This window comes from Scophthalmus maximus, chromosome 14 (genome assembly GCF_022379125.1).
Source record: "Scophthalmus maximus strain ysfricsl-2021 chromosome 14, ASM2237912v1, whole genome shotgun sequence".
In the NCBI taxonomy this organism is placed as follows: Eukaryota; Metazoa; Chordata; class Actinopteri; order Pleuronectiformes; family Scophthalmidae; genus Scophthalmus; species Scophthalmus maximus.
The window spans coordinates 20,062,372-20,081,035 of record NC_061528.1 but is presented as its reverse complement, the minus strand read 5'-3'; the positions used below and the strand labels follow the sequence as shown (position 1 = coordinate 20,081,035).

Below are 18,664 nucleotides of genomic sequence, written 5' to 3'. Positions count from 1 at the left end.
TAAAATGCACATCACCCCTGCATTGAAACCAAGCAGTAAAAGAACAGCACGTAATTACACATTTTGTTCGATCCAGGGTAACTGGGGTTATCATTCTAAAAAGAGGTTCTGCTGTTGAATAATAATATTAATAGTATGATTCTGTGATTAGGTGAACTGACCATTTCATTTCTTTTAAACGTGTACGAAGAACACAAGTAGGTGACTAATAGTTGACCTGCAGTGAACTGACATCATTGTGTGTTTGGTGTTTTTATTAGTCATTTAAAGGCCATCAGTGTAAGACATTAAAAAATCCAAAGCTAACTGCAGGAACTGGACAAAAGCCTGCAACATACAACTAACTGACAAAAGAAATTTCATTAATCTGCAGAGCATCTAGCAGATAGGTAGAGAGAAATCATGGTGGTGGCCAACAATACAGACAGACAGCAGCAACCAAATTACTGGTTGGAAACAGAAATTATATGATTTATAATAAACAAATGGACCATTTAAAGATATTTAAAAAATGTTGTTTTATCACATTAGTAATGTTGGCTCAAAGGGAGTGGTGATCTGAAACCTGTGGTGATCGTCCATTAAACTAGTGTCAATAAACATGGTGAGTCCAAAACATCCTGTGTGACTGATGTGTGCATTTTGCTTTACCTGTTTCTCAGCAGCTCCTTTATCGTGGCTAAATAGACAGGAATACTGCACTTTTTTTGTCATTTTAGTGGCATAATCAATAACTACACAATAAATATGGTGCCAAACATGGTCCTCATTTTGCTCAATTTGGCCCAAACAAATCCTTGCAGAAAACCTCAAAACTTTGGATCTCTGTATTTATATTATCTCCAATGGTACTTTTCTAGAATTTTGCATAAAATGATTGTCATGATTAGAATACATTTTAAAAGTTATTTACTGCAGTTCATTTATCCTAAGTCTAAATCAATCTCAGCAGTAAGTCTGGTCTCTGGGAGAAGCAGGCAAAATAAGTGTGCGGGAGTCAGCAGGTTGCAGAGTGCATTTCAAACAGGTCAAACCTCAGGTCTGATCCCCATGACAGCAAAATAAGCAGGGCACATTGAGTTGGTAACAGTGCAGTAGGCCAGCTGCTTTCATTCAATGGAGGAAATGATATCCCAGTGCCCATCACTGGAGCTGCTGGGGGAGCTGCGAATGTGATGCTCAGGAAATGGCTCGAACAGAAACTGGAGGAGAAAAAAAAAATAGTTTAAATCATAATATATGATCAATATAAGTTGTTGAAAGGTTACTGGTGGATTTACTGTGTGTATTGACTTTATATATTCCATCAACACTCAATGCTTTCACTCCTTTATTTTATCCTTTAACATCCTGTCTTCACTGGAAGTGGGGATATGCTGCAGAGACTAATGCTGATGTCAGAAATTACAGACATTTGGTAAATTACACGATTACATACAGTGCAGGTTCCCATCATAGGCACAAGCTTCATATTGGTTATTCCTCTAACATTGGAATGATAACTTTAACAATGGCCCTGTTCAGTTCATGTGTTCCATTGAGACACGACTATGTGACAGTGAGCCAGCATGAACACCACCAGGCCCCCGAGACTGAGGCATCTAAATTTAGAGAGTTAAACCATCATTAATTTTATTATTTACACCATGTTTACACAATGTCTGCTATGAAAACAACATTATTCAATAGCAATTACGCAACAACCTGAAATAGAGCAAATGAAAAATTGGTTGGCAGCATAAGGTCAATAAATACATCACAAAGTTTTATTCAGCACAACTCCTCTGGTCCAACTTTATCAATCTGCATGACTCAGGGAAACCACTGTAAATTAACTCTATACTCATATGACTCACCTTCCGCTTAATGTTTACATCTGTGTGCTAATCAGACATTGTCTGCCTACATCCTGATCTACACTGGCTTGAAAAAGTTGGGGCGACCCTGGCCCTTGCCAAAATTTCTTTTACTGTAAACAACAACTAGGCGGTAGTGTCTCAGGAAGTAAAGCGAGTCATACACTAACTAGAAGATCAGTGGTTCGATACCCAGCATGCTGAAGCATCCTTGGACACAACACTTAACCCTAAAGAGTGTGTAAATAGTGTGTGATTTATTATCATATAGCATCATGTAATTATTATCATGTATTTATTATCATGATACATTATCATGTATCAATTATTTATTGCTGAACTATCAACAACACAGGAAAATGTTGAGGAAAAGCTGGGCGCTGCTCCGGTCCGCCCAGCAGCAACTCCCCGGGGCAGTAGCTGCTGCTGGGCAACTTTGTCTAACATCCAGTCGCTCGGTAGTTCGCTCTGGTGTCTTCCGCCTAGGTCTCGCCGTTACCGATGAATTTTGCAAAGGTAAAATATTTGTGGGTTTGTTTACAGACCGTGTTGTGATTAGCGTTACTGCTGCGTGCAGCTCTTCTCTCTCTCTCTCTCACGTTCGTACAAAGCACAGTCACACAGTGGTCGTCTCCTGTCGTCAACAACCCCGTTACCTGTGGTTGGCCTGGCCGTGCTTCACTCAGAAAACAGTCGGCCAATCAGAAGAGAGGCTCATGAATATAAATTAGACAGGCCAAAATCGCCCTGTTCTTAGCAGAGCTGAGAGAAGAGAAGAGCTATAAAACTATATTGAGATGGTTTTTGATACTTAAAACCACTAATATCTTTCTTAAGGATATCAAAACTTCAAATAAAACACCAGAAAGGTGTAAAATATGGGACATTTAAGCTTTGAAATGTCGATCACTCTAACAAGCTAATTAAAGGAGGCACATTATACCCAAATTCAGGATCATAATTTTAATTTGGGTTTTTACTTGAAAAGTTTTACATGCTCTAATGGTCAGAACTACTTTCCTAACATTGTCTGAAACGCTTGGTTTTAGCAGCTGTCTCTTTAAGGCAGCCTCCCTATACAAGTCTGCCAGGGGTGCTTAAACTAAAGAAATATTCCTGTCTTATATGTTATTACCCTAATACACACAGTTTATATGTATACAGTATGACCAAATGGTTGTGTGGATAATGGTGTTCGTGCTCACGTGGTCTGGAATCTGGCATGGAGGTTGTAGCCACAGTTTGATTCTCCGGTGATGGAAGATGAGGATGTACGCTATCGCAGATATAAGAAAGGCCAGGATGACAACGACACCCACCACAGCTACTATTACCTCTGTTTGTTTTGGCGCATGTCCTGGAAAAGGAATGGCGCACGCACGCACGCACACGCACACACACACACACACACACACACACACACACACACACACAGTGTGAAACATACTAAACGTAAACAGAGCACTTCATTAGGAAGGCCAAACCCATTGGTGGGCCTCATTTTGCTCACAAAATGTGAAATGTAAGATCTATTTCTGATCATTTCTGTATTATCTTTGATGCATTAGTTCCCCAGTAATTCATCATATCTGAGGAGTGAGTAAAGGGCCATAACCGGCCCCTCTCAGCTCAGGGCCCTAGGCATTTGCCTGCTTTGCCTACCCTGTTGCCATGCCTCTGCGATTACCTACTTCAACTAAGTCCCAAGTTTGTCTTTCTTACAACACATTACTGAAACCACTGGCTCTCAGCAGGACAAGGAAAGATTAAAGAATTGTCAACACCAAAACTAGCAAGAAAGCCAAACTGCACTTTAATAACCCCCCAAAATATTTTTGCCTGTCTTAAAAATGTTCCTAGCAGCAGCACCTATGGTCTTACTTGACTCTGGGATGACCTCACATTGGGTACAACTTTCCAGTCCATAGGGTTGATTGAAGATAATATACTGCACTTTCGTACAGTAATGTTTTCCCTCCTCCAGCTTGTGGATGGTCACTGAAGAAGTGCCATCTTCATACATCTGCTGAAGATAAGTTTGGATAAGATGGACACATAGAACCAACATATGCTATTCACATAACAATAACGATTACATTAGTAATGAGTGGGTGGAAAAACCTTTCCCTCTCACATTACTAGTCCCATAAAACATTCAATATAAGCTATTAATAGGTTAAAACAAAGTACTGATAATACTGGTGTTGTGATCAAATGCTGTGCTTAATGCTTACAATTGATCATTTATGGCTATCAAATTATTAAAATATCTATACTGATAATATTAAATATTAACTTTAATTAACGTTTAAGTTACCTCTGGGCACCACCCTTCAAAGGAAGGGAAATGATATTGCAAAGGTTGAGTGTGTTTGTTTGTGTGTGTGTGTGTGTGTGTTTGTGTGCATGCGTGCTGTTGTTACAAAGGAAAAGCCTAAAGCCGAGTTTTCACTACACGGTTTTAAGCCCGATTTTCAGCTTGCTGAGGAATTCTGGAATTGCAGAAAATCGGAGGGAAATATACAGTCTGGTCTTTTTGATATTGCATAAGAGCATTGGTGTAGTATAGCATTGCATGCTATACTTGAGTAAAAGTAAAGATATCTTACACATGAGAAAATTACTTGAGTAAAAGTCTTAAAGTAGCTTACATCAAATGTACTTGAGTATCAAAAGTATTTGTCAGGTATTAAAATGTACTTAAGTATCAAAATTAAAAGTACAAAGAAACAAAACAGCCAGAAATTCAATTCTCCAACTTCATTTACAGTATTTATTCCTCCCTCCTCCTCCCTCTACTCCTTCCCTCTCTCCTTATACTCCCTCCATTCCCTCTCCTCTTACCCCCCTTCTCCCTCCATCCCTCTCCTCTTACTCCCTCCCTCTCTTCTCTCAATTACACTTCTCTGTGAGGGATTGTATTTTGACACGACAAGACACAACGACGGAGCACTGTATACAACACGCCCCCGAGAAGAGAGATGGGTTACTGGTTACCCGTGAGAAAAACTAGAATTTATCTGCAAGGATGTGACTACTTGCCAGGAGGTTTTTAATTCATCTGCCAGGACTTGTCTGTCTACGTCGCCGCCTGTTGGAGCTAGCACTTAGCAAGTTAACGTCCGACCAACAGAGTGAAACACACCGTTGTGAACGGTCAAAGAGTCTGATTTGTCTATTGCTGATTTGATAAACTACCCCCCCTGCCGAAAAAAAATTCTACAGGAAACTGGCACTCACACATAAAAAAACCAATAGGCCTTTGCTAAAAGCTCAAATGATTCAGTTGCAAAAAATGACAATAATATTGTTTATCTCATTAATTTCTAGCCTATTAATCGTCTGACATGAAGTAGTTATTGTGACAGGCCTACTCGCTGCTTCTCAGCAGTCGGCTTTAAACAGTTTTGTGTCGTCGCCAGAAACTCAAAGGGCGGAGCTATTATGGGTTCTTCAAATGGTGAGCAGAAACCATTCATTCAAATCCAACGAGGACATAAGCAGCGTCTTTGCAGCTATGTTCCCTGATTCAGACTATGCAAATTCATTCACGTGTGTTAAAAATCTCAACAAATACAAATAATAGGAAAGGTTGTCTTTGAGGATGCACAAAGATCTTAAAAAGTATTAAATTTCACTTTAAATGCAAGTGTGCAAGAACCCTGATTGTATTATTGTCTCCTTGATAGGGGTGAACAAAAAAATAATTTCATGTTTAAATCGCGATTCTTATCTTCTTCGATTCTAAATCGATTCATAACTTCCAAAAATCGATTCTTACAAACTCCTTTTTCCGTCTCACCGTGCGCACTTTGTGACTTGGCACTTAAGCCACCTGCTTAAAGGGCCAGACTTGGCTCGTAACACTGGGCTGAGTTTGTAAACTTGAAAGAGTGAAAGTGACAAGTACAACTTATAAGGTAACAGTGACCACCGGCTCACTGGCTACCATGCTTTCTGTTGTTTACTACACTGTTCTTCTTCTTTGTTTTATGGCGCGCCCCACTCTTTACCACCACCTATGACCACCTGTCACTACACTGTTTTCCTGATGGCTATCATCAGACCGTGGTCTGCTCGCAGTGTGAAAGTGGCCAATTGCCGATTAAACGTGGGTCGACCTGCGTTTAAAAAACCCGGGTCTACACAGTAATTCTGGCGTGAAAGTGGTATTAGTGACTAATAGCAGCTGGAGTTTGGAGCAGATTTCACCCCCAAGGTGTGACCATGGGTGTCTAACATTTATTGCTTTCGTTTGGAACAAAAGAACATGTGGTAAGAGCTGAGACCCAACAAGACTACAAAAGCACTATACAGTCCATTTTCCAATAAATATTAAATTATAATCGTAATTAGTTTATCATCCAGTAAACAAAATGCAACAGCATTCTGTACTTTTGCTAAACTGATGAAGAGTCTCACCTGCAGTGACTCTCCTTCCTTGCCATAGTAAACCCTGTGTTGAGCGTTGTCTCCATGTTCAACAAACATGCTGTGGTTCTCGCTCAGATATACAGTGAGGGAGCCAGGCCGTGCAGTCAGTCTGACTTCAGGGGTACAGGAGTCACCTTGGAAAAAAAGAATCAAATACAATGACCAAATAAACATTTGTAAACCATGTCTATGCACAGTTTTGTGATTAAACCATGTATTGGGTCTTTAAAAAAAAAAAAAATTGATAAATTTCTTCAAGATTCAGAGCCATTCCTGAAAAGGCATACAACAGACTCCTAGTGGCAGAGAGGTGCAACAGTTTGCAAAATATTAAAGATACACCAACCAACGCTACTGTCAACCATGTTATAATGGATATATTGTAAACCAACATTTCTGAACGCATGGATTTCTGTTTGTTTTTAGAAAACAATGTAAATTAATTTACATTTTTTTCTAAAAATTTTTTTTAGAAATGAATCTGTAAATGAATGTGATGGCAAAAGTAAATGGCAGCACTGTATGAATGTGACAGAAAAAGTATAGAGCTGCTGTAAAAATATGTGCATGTGACTTTTTACTGTAAAGCACTTTGAGTGGTCAAAAAGATTGGAAAAGTGCTATATAAATATAGTTCTAGAGGAGATCAATTTATGTGTGAGGTGATTTTTGGTAACACTGAATTTGGCCTATCGAAATTGAGTAACTCAAGTTTATATGATTTGAATTTTATAACTAGATTTTTTAAATTATGAATTTGTGAACATTGAAAAAAAAGTGAAATCATTTATTGAAATTTTGAATAATTGAACTCAATGCTTCAAATGTGAAGGGTTAAATTCAGCCGAAAAAATCACATGCATATTTTCACTGATTTGCTTTCACAGCATGGAGATTGGATATTAAAGAGGACATTCAAGAAGCAGATTGGGCAAGGGCATGCTTAAAAGTGTCCAAACAATCGATCAATACTAGAATGAAGTTGTTGCTACAAATGGTTGATGAAAACTTATTTCAGGCTGGTCAGGCTGAACAGGTGGTTGATGTTCCAGACACTTTCCAAAACTGGAAATCATCTTCATTGTTCGTTCAAAACAGTGAACCTGAATTGACTTGAGAAAAATGGATGTGCCACCAATGCATACTGTATAAGGATGAAAGAGATGTGATCTTGCATTGTACAGGGAGACTTACTTATATAACTAGAGGAAGGGAAGGAGAATTTGAGACTTTAATGGTATTTCTTGAATGGTATGGTGTACATTTAGTTTTCAACTTTTAAATGTTGCTGAATGTGAGTTAAATGTACTGAATATCTTTCTGTTTTTATTTTCTTTATTTTTTAATTTATTGAAATTCTATTTTGTTCTTTTTTTCATTTTGTTTGATTGTCTATTTGATGTGTTGTTGTAAATATGTGAAGTAAAGTCATGTTTATTTTTCGTTGATAATAATAATTTTATTATAGTAGTTGTTTTTTGTTGGTTCTTGTTGTGTTTTTTTAATAGTTTTTAGGCCACATTGTGTATGTTCTGTCTCGTATGTGTACTGATTAATGTCTTGTCTGTTTAAAATAATTTTTATATATATATATATATATATATATATATATATATACATACACATACATACATAAAATTATAGTAGAACACAACTGACACAAACTCTACAATACAAACTCTTCATTAGAAAAACATCCTCTCTCAAAAGGATGCTGAAAAACTAGTCCATACATTTGTCACTTCTAGACTGGACTACTGTAATTCATTACTGTGTATTTCTCCAGTGTTAGCATCTCTGCATTGGCTTCCTGTAAAATTCTGAATCAAATTCAAAATCCTGCTCCTCACCTACAAAGCCCTTAATAATCAAGTTCCATCATATATCTTACAGAGCTCATAATTCCATATTATCCCAATAGATCACTTCTCTCTGTAAACTCAGAACTACTTGTTGTTCCCAGAGTCTATATAAGTAGAATGCGAGGCAGAGCCTTCAACCACCAGGGTCCTCTCCTCTGGAACCAGCTCCCAGTTCGTGTCAGGGAGGCAGGTACCCTCTACACATTTGAGGTTAGACTTAAAACCTTTCTCTTTGATAAAGCTTAAAGTTAGAGCTGCTCAGGTATTTACTGAACCATCTCTTAGTTATGCTGCTATAGGCCTAGACTGCTGGGGGAACATATTTCATGAGCATCTCTCCCTCTCTCTCTGCCCCCATATGTTTACATTACATATCACTGTGTTTTCTATCTCCTAGTGTATCTCTCATTATTATTAGTGTTATTATTATGATTAAATATAATAACAATAATAATAATAATAATAATAATAATAATAATAATAATAATAATAATAATAACATTATTGCATCTATAAGTGTCAGTATTATTTTTGTAAATATAAGTATCAGTCTGGTAGAGATTAAAGCAATGGTAATACAGCTGTTCTCTCTCTCGCCCATTTTTCTCCTCTCACCCAAACCAGCCTCTCCTCCACAATCACCATGTGCTTGCTCAATGTGGGAACTGTTGGGTTTTCTTTGTAATATTGTGAGGTCTTGAGTTGACCTTACTAGTGATCAAAGTGATTTGACTTTGATAAGTGATATTCTTAAATTTCCATGGTCTCCAATAGTTTGCAAATTATAGCAAATTATAAAAGGCCACCATGAACATAGTAAATATAATCTGGTGGTTAGTCTGGGACTTAAATCAGTAATTTCCTGACTGAATGTTAGACCTTTCAGATCATTCACAGTCATGAAATATGTTTGATATTCATCACTGACAATTATTTGAGTTTTGTGTGTCTCTGTCTCTCTTTTATTACTGTATTTAATATATTGTACCAATCAACACCCCAGAATGAACACTGTTGTTTGTAGGATAGAGGTTATCCTACAAACAACAACAGCAAAGCGCTGAATAATGCACAAACTATGCTGATGCCAATGTAAGCACACGTTCACAGAGAATGCACACTTTCCTGTTTACATGACAGGTCCTGGTTTCTTACCATATCTGCTACAGGCTTTGACTGGTCTTGAGGTAAGCCCACGTCTTTCCGCCTGCACACGCAGCATAACACAGCCATACTCGCTCTCAGTTTTGGTGAAAGCAACATTACAGGAATTGAAAGATGTCTGGACGCAGGCTGGCACATCTTTCCACACACGGTTGTCAAAGCTGAGGACAAGGAGCAGAAACAACATATTCACATCAGTCCAGAATCTGTGATTATGTCAGTAACCTTTATTCATTCATTTATTTATTTTCTGTTTGGTGCATGGTGTCAACATGGTGTATTTTAGCAGCCAAAACACAAGCTGTGCTGTGTTAGCACTTCAATATACAGATACTTCTTCTCCACAAAAATGAAAACAGTGAACTGATAATGACACTGTGATAATATAGGTCCACGTAAGACAAGACCATTTGTGAAGTTCATAGGTTTGTTAAGGTCAGTTTGACCATGTCAGCATGTGGATTCATAAAGAAGCACAGATCCATCAGACCTCACCTACTATACTGAACAGTGTAGGTGACATCTCTCTCTTCTGTGGCAGGAGTCCATGTAAGCAACCACTTATCAACATGAATGTTTTGCGGTGGTGCCAGTGTCTCTTCAGACACTACTGGAACTGATGGGAACAAGCAAACCAGTGAGTGCAGCGACCACGTTTGACACTTAATCTTTCAGGCAAAAACTCTACTTTCATTTTTAAGAATCATCGCTAATGTTGATGGCAAGAGGATCCTTCTGTATGCATCTCATTTCAAGGATAACAATTTCCAGTCAACTGTACCAACCTTAAAGCTACAGTGTGTAATATTTAGAAGAAATTATTAACAGAAATTTAATATATTGTTCATAAATATGTGTTCATATATGTATAATCACCTGCAACAATGAATCAATGTTTTTTCATCAACTTTGAATGAGTTAAATATAGTGACATGAGGTGGACCCGACCTCCGTGTGAGTCCCCCATGTTTGCTACGTTGTGTTGTTGTTGCGCAAAACGGTCCAAAATATGTCGCATTTGCGTTGACTTTTTCAGCGCTGCTGGAAATCAGAAATGGAATTCTTAAATGTGAATATTTTCTGGTTTCTTTGCTCCTCTGTGACAGTAAACTTAATATGGTGTATGGACAAAAACAAAACATCATCTTGCGGTTTGAAGAAACACGATCAACATTTTTCACCATTTTATGACTTTTTTTGGACCAAACAACTAATCGATTTATCGAGAAAATAATTGACAGATTCATTGATTTTAAAAATAATCTTTAGTTGCAGCCCTAGCTGATATACAAACAAATATACAGACAGGAGCAAAAACTCAATATCTTTGGCGGAGGTATAAAAATAAGTAATTTGTAAAAAATAATAATAATAATTGTTAAAAAAGAGACATTACTTGAAAAGAGCAAATGAGAAAGTCAATAGTCACGTTCTCCTACAAACTGCGACTTCAGAATGAGATCCTAATCATGTAGCTGGTGGAGTCAACTTCAGCTAGCTCCTTAAGAGAACCTGTAATGTTTCACAGCTGAGGACGTGTGGGTCCATCTGATGGATTTATTTTCCCTCATGAACATGCTGCAACATTTAGGCCATGCTAATTTTGATCGGCTGGGTTTAGCTGCATGTTACAGGCCTGTGTGTGTAGCACAGATCATGTCGCCTAACGGCACGTACGGCTAAACCGGTTACCTAAAAACGAAAGCCCTTACTGTAAATGATTACCTTGGACGACGACTTGAATGCACAGCAAAATGAAGAGCATCGTGACAGCGTCATTTCACTGAGTGCGACGAGTCCCCGAACAAAGTTGTCTCCACTGAAAAACGACGTGTCTGCTGTACTGTAAAAAAAAAAACTGTCTGTAACATCTGTATAACTATAGCATAACAGACTGTGTTTACCACGACATTTCCTCAAAACCTGGGAACGTCTCGGAAGTTACGTCACTTCTCCTTATGCCCGCTTCTTCTTCTTCTTCTTCTTCTTCTTCTTCTTCTTGTTTTATGGCGGTTGGCGATCAAGGAAATGGTGCATTACCGCCACCAACTGGTAAGGAGTGGATCGGAATCACTAAAAACAAATCCAAACAACAAACAAAACAAAACAACCAAAACAAAACAAAACAAAACAAAACAAAACAAAACAAAACGTACAATATGATTAGATTCTCCCTAACACCTTTATTTCCCTGAGGTACTGTATTAAATGACTTTCATCTTAAAGGGCCCATATTATGCCCCTTTTACACAAGTTACATAGGTTTTCAGGTGTGTGAACTACATGTCTTTGCAATTCCATGTCAAAACACCTCATGGATCAAGCCACACAGCACCCTGCTCTTTCTGTATAAACTGCCCTGTGAGATTACGGTCGATTCCAGCGCTTTCCTGCTCACTCCTCGCCCCCCTCCCTTCGTGTTCCGCCTCGCTCCGCCTCGCTCCTCCCCGCGTCTGCTGCGAAACTAAGGCGTTGCGCTGCCATGACAACAGTCGCACATAACAAGGCACATACACGACGTAGAGACCCGGGAGGCCCAGCGAACACGTTCTCCATAATTACACACAGAGCACAAGGGGTTGGGCGATAGAACGTTAACGACATCCCGGCCGCGAGTCGAGCTACGCCGGCCGGTAGCCGCGAGCTCCGCCGCAAGCCGGCAGCCGCGACCGAATGCCGCAAGCCGGGAGCCGCGACCGAAGGCCGGCAGCCGCGACTTCCGCCGCAAGCCGGGAGCCGCGACCGAACGCCGGCAGCCGCGACCTCCGCCGCAAGCCGCGACCGACCGCCGGCAGCCGCGACCGAACGCCACAAGCCGGCAGCCGCGACCAAACGCCGGCATAGACGCGATCTGTTTTTCCGCACTTCAAGGGGGGAGGTGCTGCTCAGGTTGGGGGCGTGGTCGCCCCAGTAGCAGGAGTCAACTTACGCCACTTGACACCCGGGCTGTGAATGGTTCGTTTACAGACCGTCTGCACGATCAACCCAAACCACGAATCAATGACTCATTGTTTTCTTTTCATTCTCCGTGGGCTGGCAGACTCCCCAGATAACCAAATATACGTGGAGGCAGGCTGAAAAGGTGCCTGGAGCATAATATGGCCCCTTTAAGCTTTCTCAGGTTCTGTCTGAGTCGTGTTCTCTCTGTCCCATATTTTTGACAGTGTACTATGATGTGTTCTATTGTTTCCTCTTGTCCGCAATTGTATCAGTTTCCTGAGTTATGTTTTCCTATTTTGAATAGTGTACTTTTAAGTCCAGTATGCCCAAATCTGAGTCTTGTAATGATTGTCTCCTTTTTTCTACTTCTTCTTGTACTTCTCATCTCTCCCACTTTCTTTTGGAACTCTGTAATACCATCTCCCTTTCCTTTCCTTCTCCCACTGTTTTTGCCAAATGCTTCTCAATTTCTGTTTTATCAATCCCCTAATTTCTGTTGTGCTAATGTTCACCCTGATGTCAATTTGTGTTTTCCTGGTCGCCTGCTTTGCAATTTTGTCTGCAATTTCATTTCCTACTACACCCAAATGTGCTGGAACCCAAAGAAAATGTACTGTGAGACCCATCATACTGATTTTGTACAGTGTTTGTTGTATTTCTATTAAAATGTCTTTCCTACTGTCTGTGTGGCTGCTACTAATACTGAGTAATGATGAGCTTGAGTCAGAACAAATTATTGTTTTCATTGGTCTTACTTCTTCCACCCATTGTACTGCTAAAAGAATTACCAACATCTCCCCGGTGTATAACGGGTTGATAACCCATCACTGATTTTTTTCCCACTTGTGACAATAAACTCTGGTACTGATACTGCTGTTGCTACTTTACCATCAGAGCTTTTGGATGTGTTTGTATATATCTTTACATAACCATAATAACTATCAATTCGTTTCTGTACACTAAACCAGTTAATCTTTTGTCTATTCTTTTCTAAAAGTGATAAATCAACTGTGGCATCTGGGAGTATCCAAGGTGGAATTACAGACATTGGTACTGTTGGACTGACATTCAACGTATGTAATTGTAGTTTTTCACATTTCCTTTGAACTTCCCATCCAAAACTTCTCATTCTCCTCTTCTCCTTCTCCCAACAGGGTTTAAGAATATCCTGTGCTGGATGATCCTCCCTGTGCCCTTGTAACCGTCTCCAATAATTTATTTCTAATTGTATTCTCTTCATTTCAAGTGACATTTCCCCCATTTCTACTTGTAACGCTGCTGATGGTGTTGATTTAAATGCCCCTGTACACAATCTTAATGTCTGATATTGAATCCTGTCTAACCTTTGTAATGTCGTTTTTGCTGCTGACCCATATACTATGCACCCATAATCCAGAACTGATCTGATCAGGCCTGTGTAGATGGCCTTCATCGCTGCTCTGTCAGCCCCCCACTACTGTCCCACCAAACACCTCATCACATTCAGTACCTTTTTGCATTTTATCTATTACTCTTTGAATATGCACCTGCCATGTTAATTTGTCATCATACCATATCCCCAAAAACCTAAACAGTTTCACTCTCTATATTTCCTGGTTGTATAATTTTAATTTAATTTCATTATTAGTTATTTTATTTGTAAAACACATTACTTTAGTCTTCTGAACAGCAAATTTAAAACCCCATTTATGTGACCATTCTTCCACTTTCTTAATGGTTTCCTGCATTTTTTTGACCACAAACTCTACATTTCTACCCCTTTTCCAAATTGCACCATCGTCTGCAAATAATGACACCCCCATTCCATTCTCTACCCCCACAAAAATATCATTTATCATTATGGAAAATATTAGTGGGCTCACTATACTCCCTTGCGGTGTTCCATTTTCTATTTCAAATTTTTCGGATTCTCTCCTTCCTACTCTTACTTGAATTATTCTTTTGTTTAAAAAGTCTTTAACCCATCTAAATATCCGTCCTTTGATTCCTAGTTGCTTAAGTTTTATTAGCAATCCTTCTCTCCACATCATATCATACGCTTTTTCTATATTAAAGAAGACCACAACTACACTCTCTCTATTAACCTGAGCTTTCCTTATTTCATTTTCTAAGCACAGAGCTGGGTCCAGCGTATTTCTCCCTCTCCTGAACCCACTCTGATACCTAGACAAATATCCTTCCTTTTCAATATGATATATTAACCTTTCATTTATCATTTTTTTCCATTATTTTACACATGTTTGACGTTAATGAGATTGGTCTGTAATTTTTGGAATCTGAGCGATTTTTCTCCGTTTTTGGTATTGGTATTGTAATTGCTTCTTTCCAGCTTTGGGGTAACTTACCTTCTTCCCACACTTTGTTGTACAACTCCAGAATTTTTTCTTTTGCTGATTCCCCAAGATGGTTTAACATGATATAATTAATTTGATCCTTTCCTGGTGCTGACATCTTTGTTTTCCTCAGAGATCGATTCAGCTCTGTAACACTTAATGGTTTATTAATTAAGTTGTCTATGTCTTCTTCCTCCTTTAATATTCCTTCATTTCCTGCTAATGTGTCTTCCCTTCCTCTTTTCCCTTCCCCAGTGATGTTGTCTTTACTATGAATTTTGACAAAAGTTTTAGCTAGCATCTCTGCCTTTTCTTCATCCTTCACTGCTATTATTCCCCCTTCGCTCAAAACTGGATAACCACGCTCTTGTTTACCCCCCCTTCATTCTTTTAATCATTCTCCACACTTTCCCAATTTCTGTCTCCCTTCCCACAGTATTACAAAATCTTCTCCAGTATTCTTTCTTTGCATCTTTTATTATTTTCCTTACACTTGCCTTCGCTATTTTATATTATATCAATTTTGAAAACTGCTATTCCTTTTAATAACTTTAAATGCTTTATTTCAAGCTTTTATTGGTTTGCTACATTCTTTTGTCCACCACGGAACAATTTAATATTATGCCTACAATTCTTCTTCTTATAGATTTCTCTGCTGCCTCTGAGATGGCTTTACAAACATACTCATTTACTTCATTTACATTTTCATTAACCAGAATTTTTCCCATTTCTTGCTCAGTAATCTTTTTGAATTTATCCCAATCTGCCCTATTGAATGCCCTTGTTTCCACTCTTGTTACCTCCCCCTCATATTCAATTCCAATATCTACCATTATCGGGTAATGATCACTGCCAATTGTTGTATTTCTAATAACCTCCCATGTACAAGTACTTGCCAGCGTATCAGATACCAGTGTCAGATCAATGGAGGACTCTACTCCTGTTCTCGCATCTATTCTTGTTCCACTTCCATCATTCTAGCATACTAAATTTTTAATTTCCATAAATTCCTCCACCACTATACCATTATTGTCATTGCGTTTGTCCCATAACGTACTATGTGCATTAAAATCACCACAGCATATTACCTTTCCTTGTAACTCTTTTGCTATTTCTTCCATTATATCACTTGTTAATTTTTTTACAGGGATTGTAAAAATTCATTATTTTTATATTCTCTATTTTTGTCCAAACTTCAATCAATAAATACTCTAGTTCATCCCCTCTTTTTAAAACTCTGTACTGCAGTCCCTGCTTTATAAATATAACACATCCTCCTCCATTACCCTCGATCCCTGCGGACACCCATGTAACCTTTTATAATGAACTCTAATGAAGGTCTTAGACATGTTTCCTGTATACATATAATGTCTGGCTTTCTTGAGAGGTTTTGAATGAATCCTTTGAACTCCTGTCCATTTGCTTAAAGGCTTTCCCTTCCGCTTCAAGTCTCTTGTTGATGTTGCTCCCATGTCAAATTCTTGATCCCCAAAAATCTTTCTGCTCCTTTTGCTATAATTTTTATTTTCTCTGTTTTGTGTTTGACCTGATCCGTGCAGTTAATAACGTAAGTGACGAACAGAATAATATTATCTACTAATGCTGCTGTTTCTTTGTCCTTCGCTTGTTCGACCACTACTGTCAGACTTGTGTTCTCTATTTACGTTTGTTGTCTGGGTTTTTGTCCTTGTATTTTCTTGATTGCTTCAGCATAACTGATGTCGTTTGCGCTTTTTATCTTTTGTATTTCCACAGCCCTTTTCCTGACTTCATATCCTCCATATGTGACTCTATGCTGTCCCCTACAATTACTGCATTTGTCCTGCATTCCCTCTCTACACTCCTCGATTCTATGGTCCCCGCTGCATTTAGGACACTTCTGTTTCCCTTTGCAAACCACTGCTATGTGTCCATATTTCTGGCACTTATAACAGCGAAGTTGGGCTGGGACATATGGAAATATCATTGGTCCAACATTCACTTTTTGTGGCAGTTCGCTCTCATTAAATTCTATTAGAATAGATAAACTGTCCACGCTTTCCCCATCACTATTTCTCTGCAATCTCTTCATTCAGTTAATCTCTCCCCCCACCATGCTTTTCTTGAGCCTCTCCAAGTCCTCCTCCATCGGAATACCTGTTATCACCCCTCTTGTCACTTTCTTCTCTCCAAGAACTATTATTTCATTCACAATCTTCTTGGATATGTTTTTCCACTCACATCGTTTTATTTTTTTGGTTCTTCTGTTTTAACTTTGACTAGTAGACTCCCATCCCTCAGGATCTTTGCCATTTCTACATCTCCTATCTTCTTTTTTAACTCCGTTGCCAGATTTATCGGGCTAATCGGTATATGAACAACTTCCGTCTTAAATTTGATAATTATTTTAAATCCCTCTCTCACTACCTTTTTCCGACGACTTGCCTTCTCTCATCCGAGCTGTTCTCCTCCAGACCCTTTTTGTTGTTTAGGCCTGTCGCCCTCAGTCCCCTTCCTCGTTGGCTACCTAGGTTAGTCCAGTTGTCAGAGTCCATGTCGCCGTCGTCATCATCTACCTGACTCATCATCCCGATCCAGTCACAAACCAGTTTCTGCCAACCGCCACTTCCAGAGCCCGTGAAAATTCTCTCCGGTGGTGTGAAGTGTCGCCAAACTTCCCGCCGAGCCTGCTCCGACGACGCGCCTTTTAATTTGCGGTTGGCAACCAGCTTTAAGGTGCATTACCGCCACCTACCGGACTGGATTGCGGAACAGTAGATTGGCAGGGGGAACAAATAAATTAAACTAAAATAAATGAGTACAAATCAAATAAAACTAAAACAAAACTAAAACCCTAAAACACTGAAATAAACATAAATGAGACAAACTAAACTTAATTCTCTCTATCACCCCTTTTTCTTTCAAATATTCAATAATTTGAACACGCATTCCCCATGCTGCATCCCCAAGTAATTTATTTCATGTGAAACTCATCTTAGCTTCTTTTAATGCTGATTTCAGTTTCTTCTTTTCCTTTTCATAGCCCCTACATTCCCTCAGCTTTACAAAGTGGGATTTTCATGTCCACAATTTGTGATTTAAATGATTGCTTGGCCAATATATCAGCATCCTCATTACCTCCTAAAACTACATGGGCAGGAATCCAGACAAAACAAACCATCACATCCTTATTGTACAGTCTATATAATAAATTATGTATTTCAGTAATTAAATAATTCTGTTTGATGCTTGCAAGTGCTGCCAAACTATCCAAAGCAATTAATGCATTACTTTTGTTGTTTTCTTCCAACCATTCCAAAGATAGTATAATAGTTAGAAGCTCAACTGTTTAAACTGATAGACTATCTGTGTCTCTCTTCTTAATAGCTACGTCATATTGTGGAATGAAAACTGTAGCTCCTGTATGTCCAGTCTCAGGGTCTTTAAGATCATCTATAAATATCATCAACTTATCTGCAAAGTGCTGCTCAATATAATGATGTACTATATTCCCAGCAGATCTCTGCTCAGACTCTTTCCTCAATTTCTGTTGCATATTTAAATCAACTAACAGCATTACAAACACCCAGGGAGGGATAACTGAAGATGGGACTGTTGGACTACATTTTATATTTCCTAAACCTATATTTTCTGCTTCTACTGTACATTTCCTATCCACCCAAAACTAGAAAAATTAGATTTGTCATGCTCCCAACAATCCTGCAAAATGGCCTTTGTAGGGTGAGCTCTACCATGACCTTGTAAATTGACCCAATACGTCATCATAAACTTAACTCTCCTAATCCGCCGTGGCATTTCTCCCATTTCAATCTGCTTTACACCGGTGATGTTTTAAATGCACCACTACAAATTCATAGAGCTTGACCTTGATCTACATCAAGCATAATTGAGATTGGTTTCTGCGGCCCTATATATATTTAATAATGATGCCCTATTTGCTCCCCAATCTTAGCCTGACAAACACCTTAGCATATTATTGATCATTTTGCTTAATATGTTGACACCAGGTATTCTTTTCATCCAACAAAACCCCAAACCTCTGACCTGTTCGATTACGTGTCCATATAATTTCATG

General features: G+C 38.8%; 1 protein-coding gene across 2 annotated transcripts; it reads right to left on the bottom strand.

Annotated features, from left to right (window-relative positions):
- Nucleotides 1–236: 236 nt before the first annotated feature.
- On the bottom strand, nt 237–11,284 carry ifngr2 (interferon gamma receptor 2). 2 transcript variants are annotated; one of them, XM_035604040.2, is made up of 7 exons: nt 11,042–11,284; nt 9,812–9,932; nt 9,308–9,477; nt 6,279–6,424; nt 3,738–3,882; nt 3,062–3,213; nt 237–1,202 (listed from the first exon to the last, which is right to left on the bottom strand). In XM_035604040.2, the coding sequence occupies exons 1-7, from the start codon at nt 11,079–11,081 to the stop codon at nt 1,110–1,112; spliced, it is 867 nt and encodes a 288-aa protein (XP_035459933.1). In that variant the 5' UTR covers nt 11,082–11,284; the 3' UTR covers nt 237–1,109. The 2 variants fall into 2 exon arrangements, with proteins under 2 accessions (XP_035459933.1, XP_035459934.1); XM_035604041.2 differs by having other exon boundaries at nt 3,738–3,879; nt 11,042–11,283.
- Between the last annotated feature and the right edge of the window lie 7,380 nt (nt 11,285–18,664).

Coding starts and splice junctions, on each gene's coding strand:
- ifngr2 (XM_035604040.2), bottom strand. CDS start 11,081: ATGCTCTTCATTTTGCTGTGCATTCAAGTCGTCGTCCAAG. Junction 9,933..11,041: donor CATTCAAGTCGTCGTCCAAG/GTAATCATTTAC, acceptor TGTTCCCATCAG/TTCCAGTAGTGTCTGAAGAG. Junction 6,425..9,307: donor CAAAGCCTGTAGCAGATATG/GTAAGAAACCAG, acceptor TTTTTTTCCAAG/GTGACTCCTGTACCCCTGAA.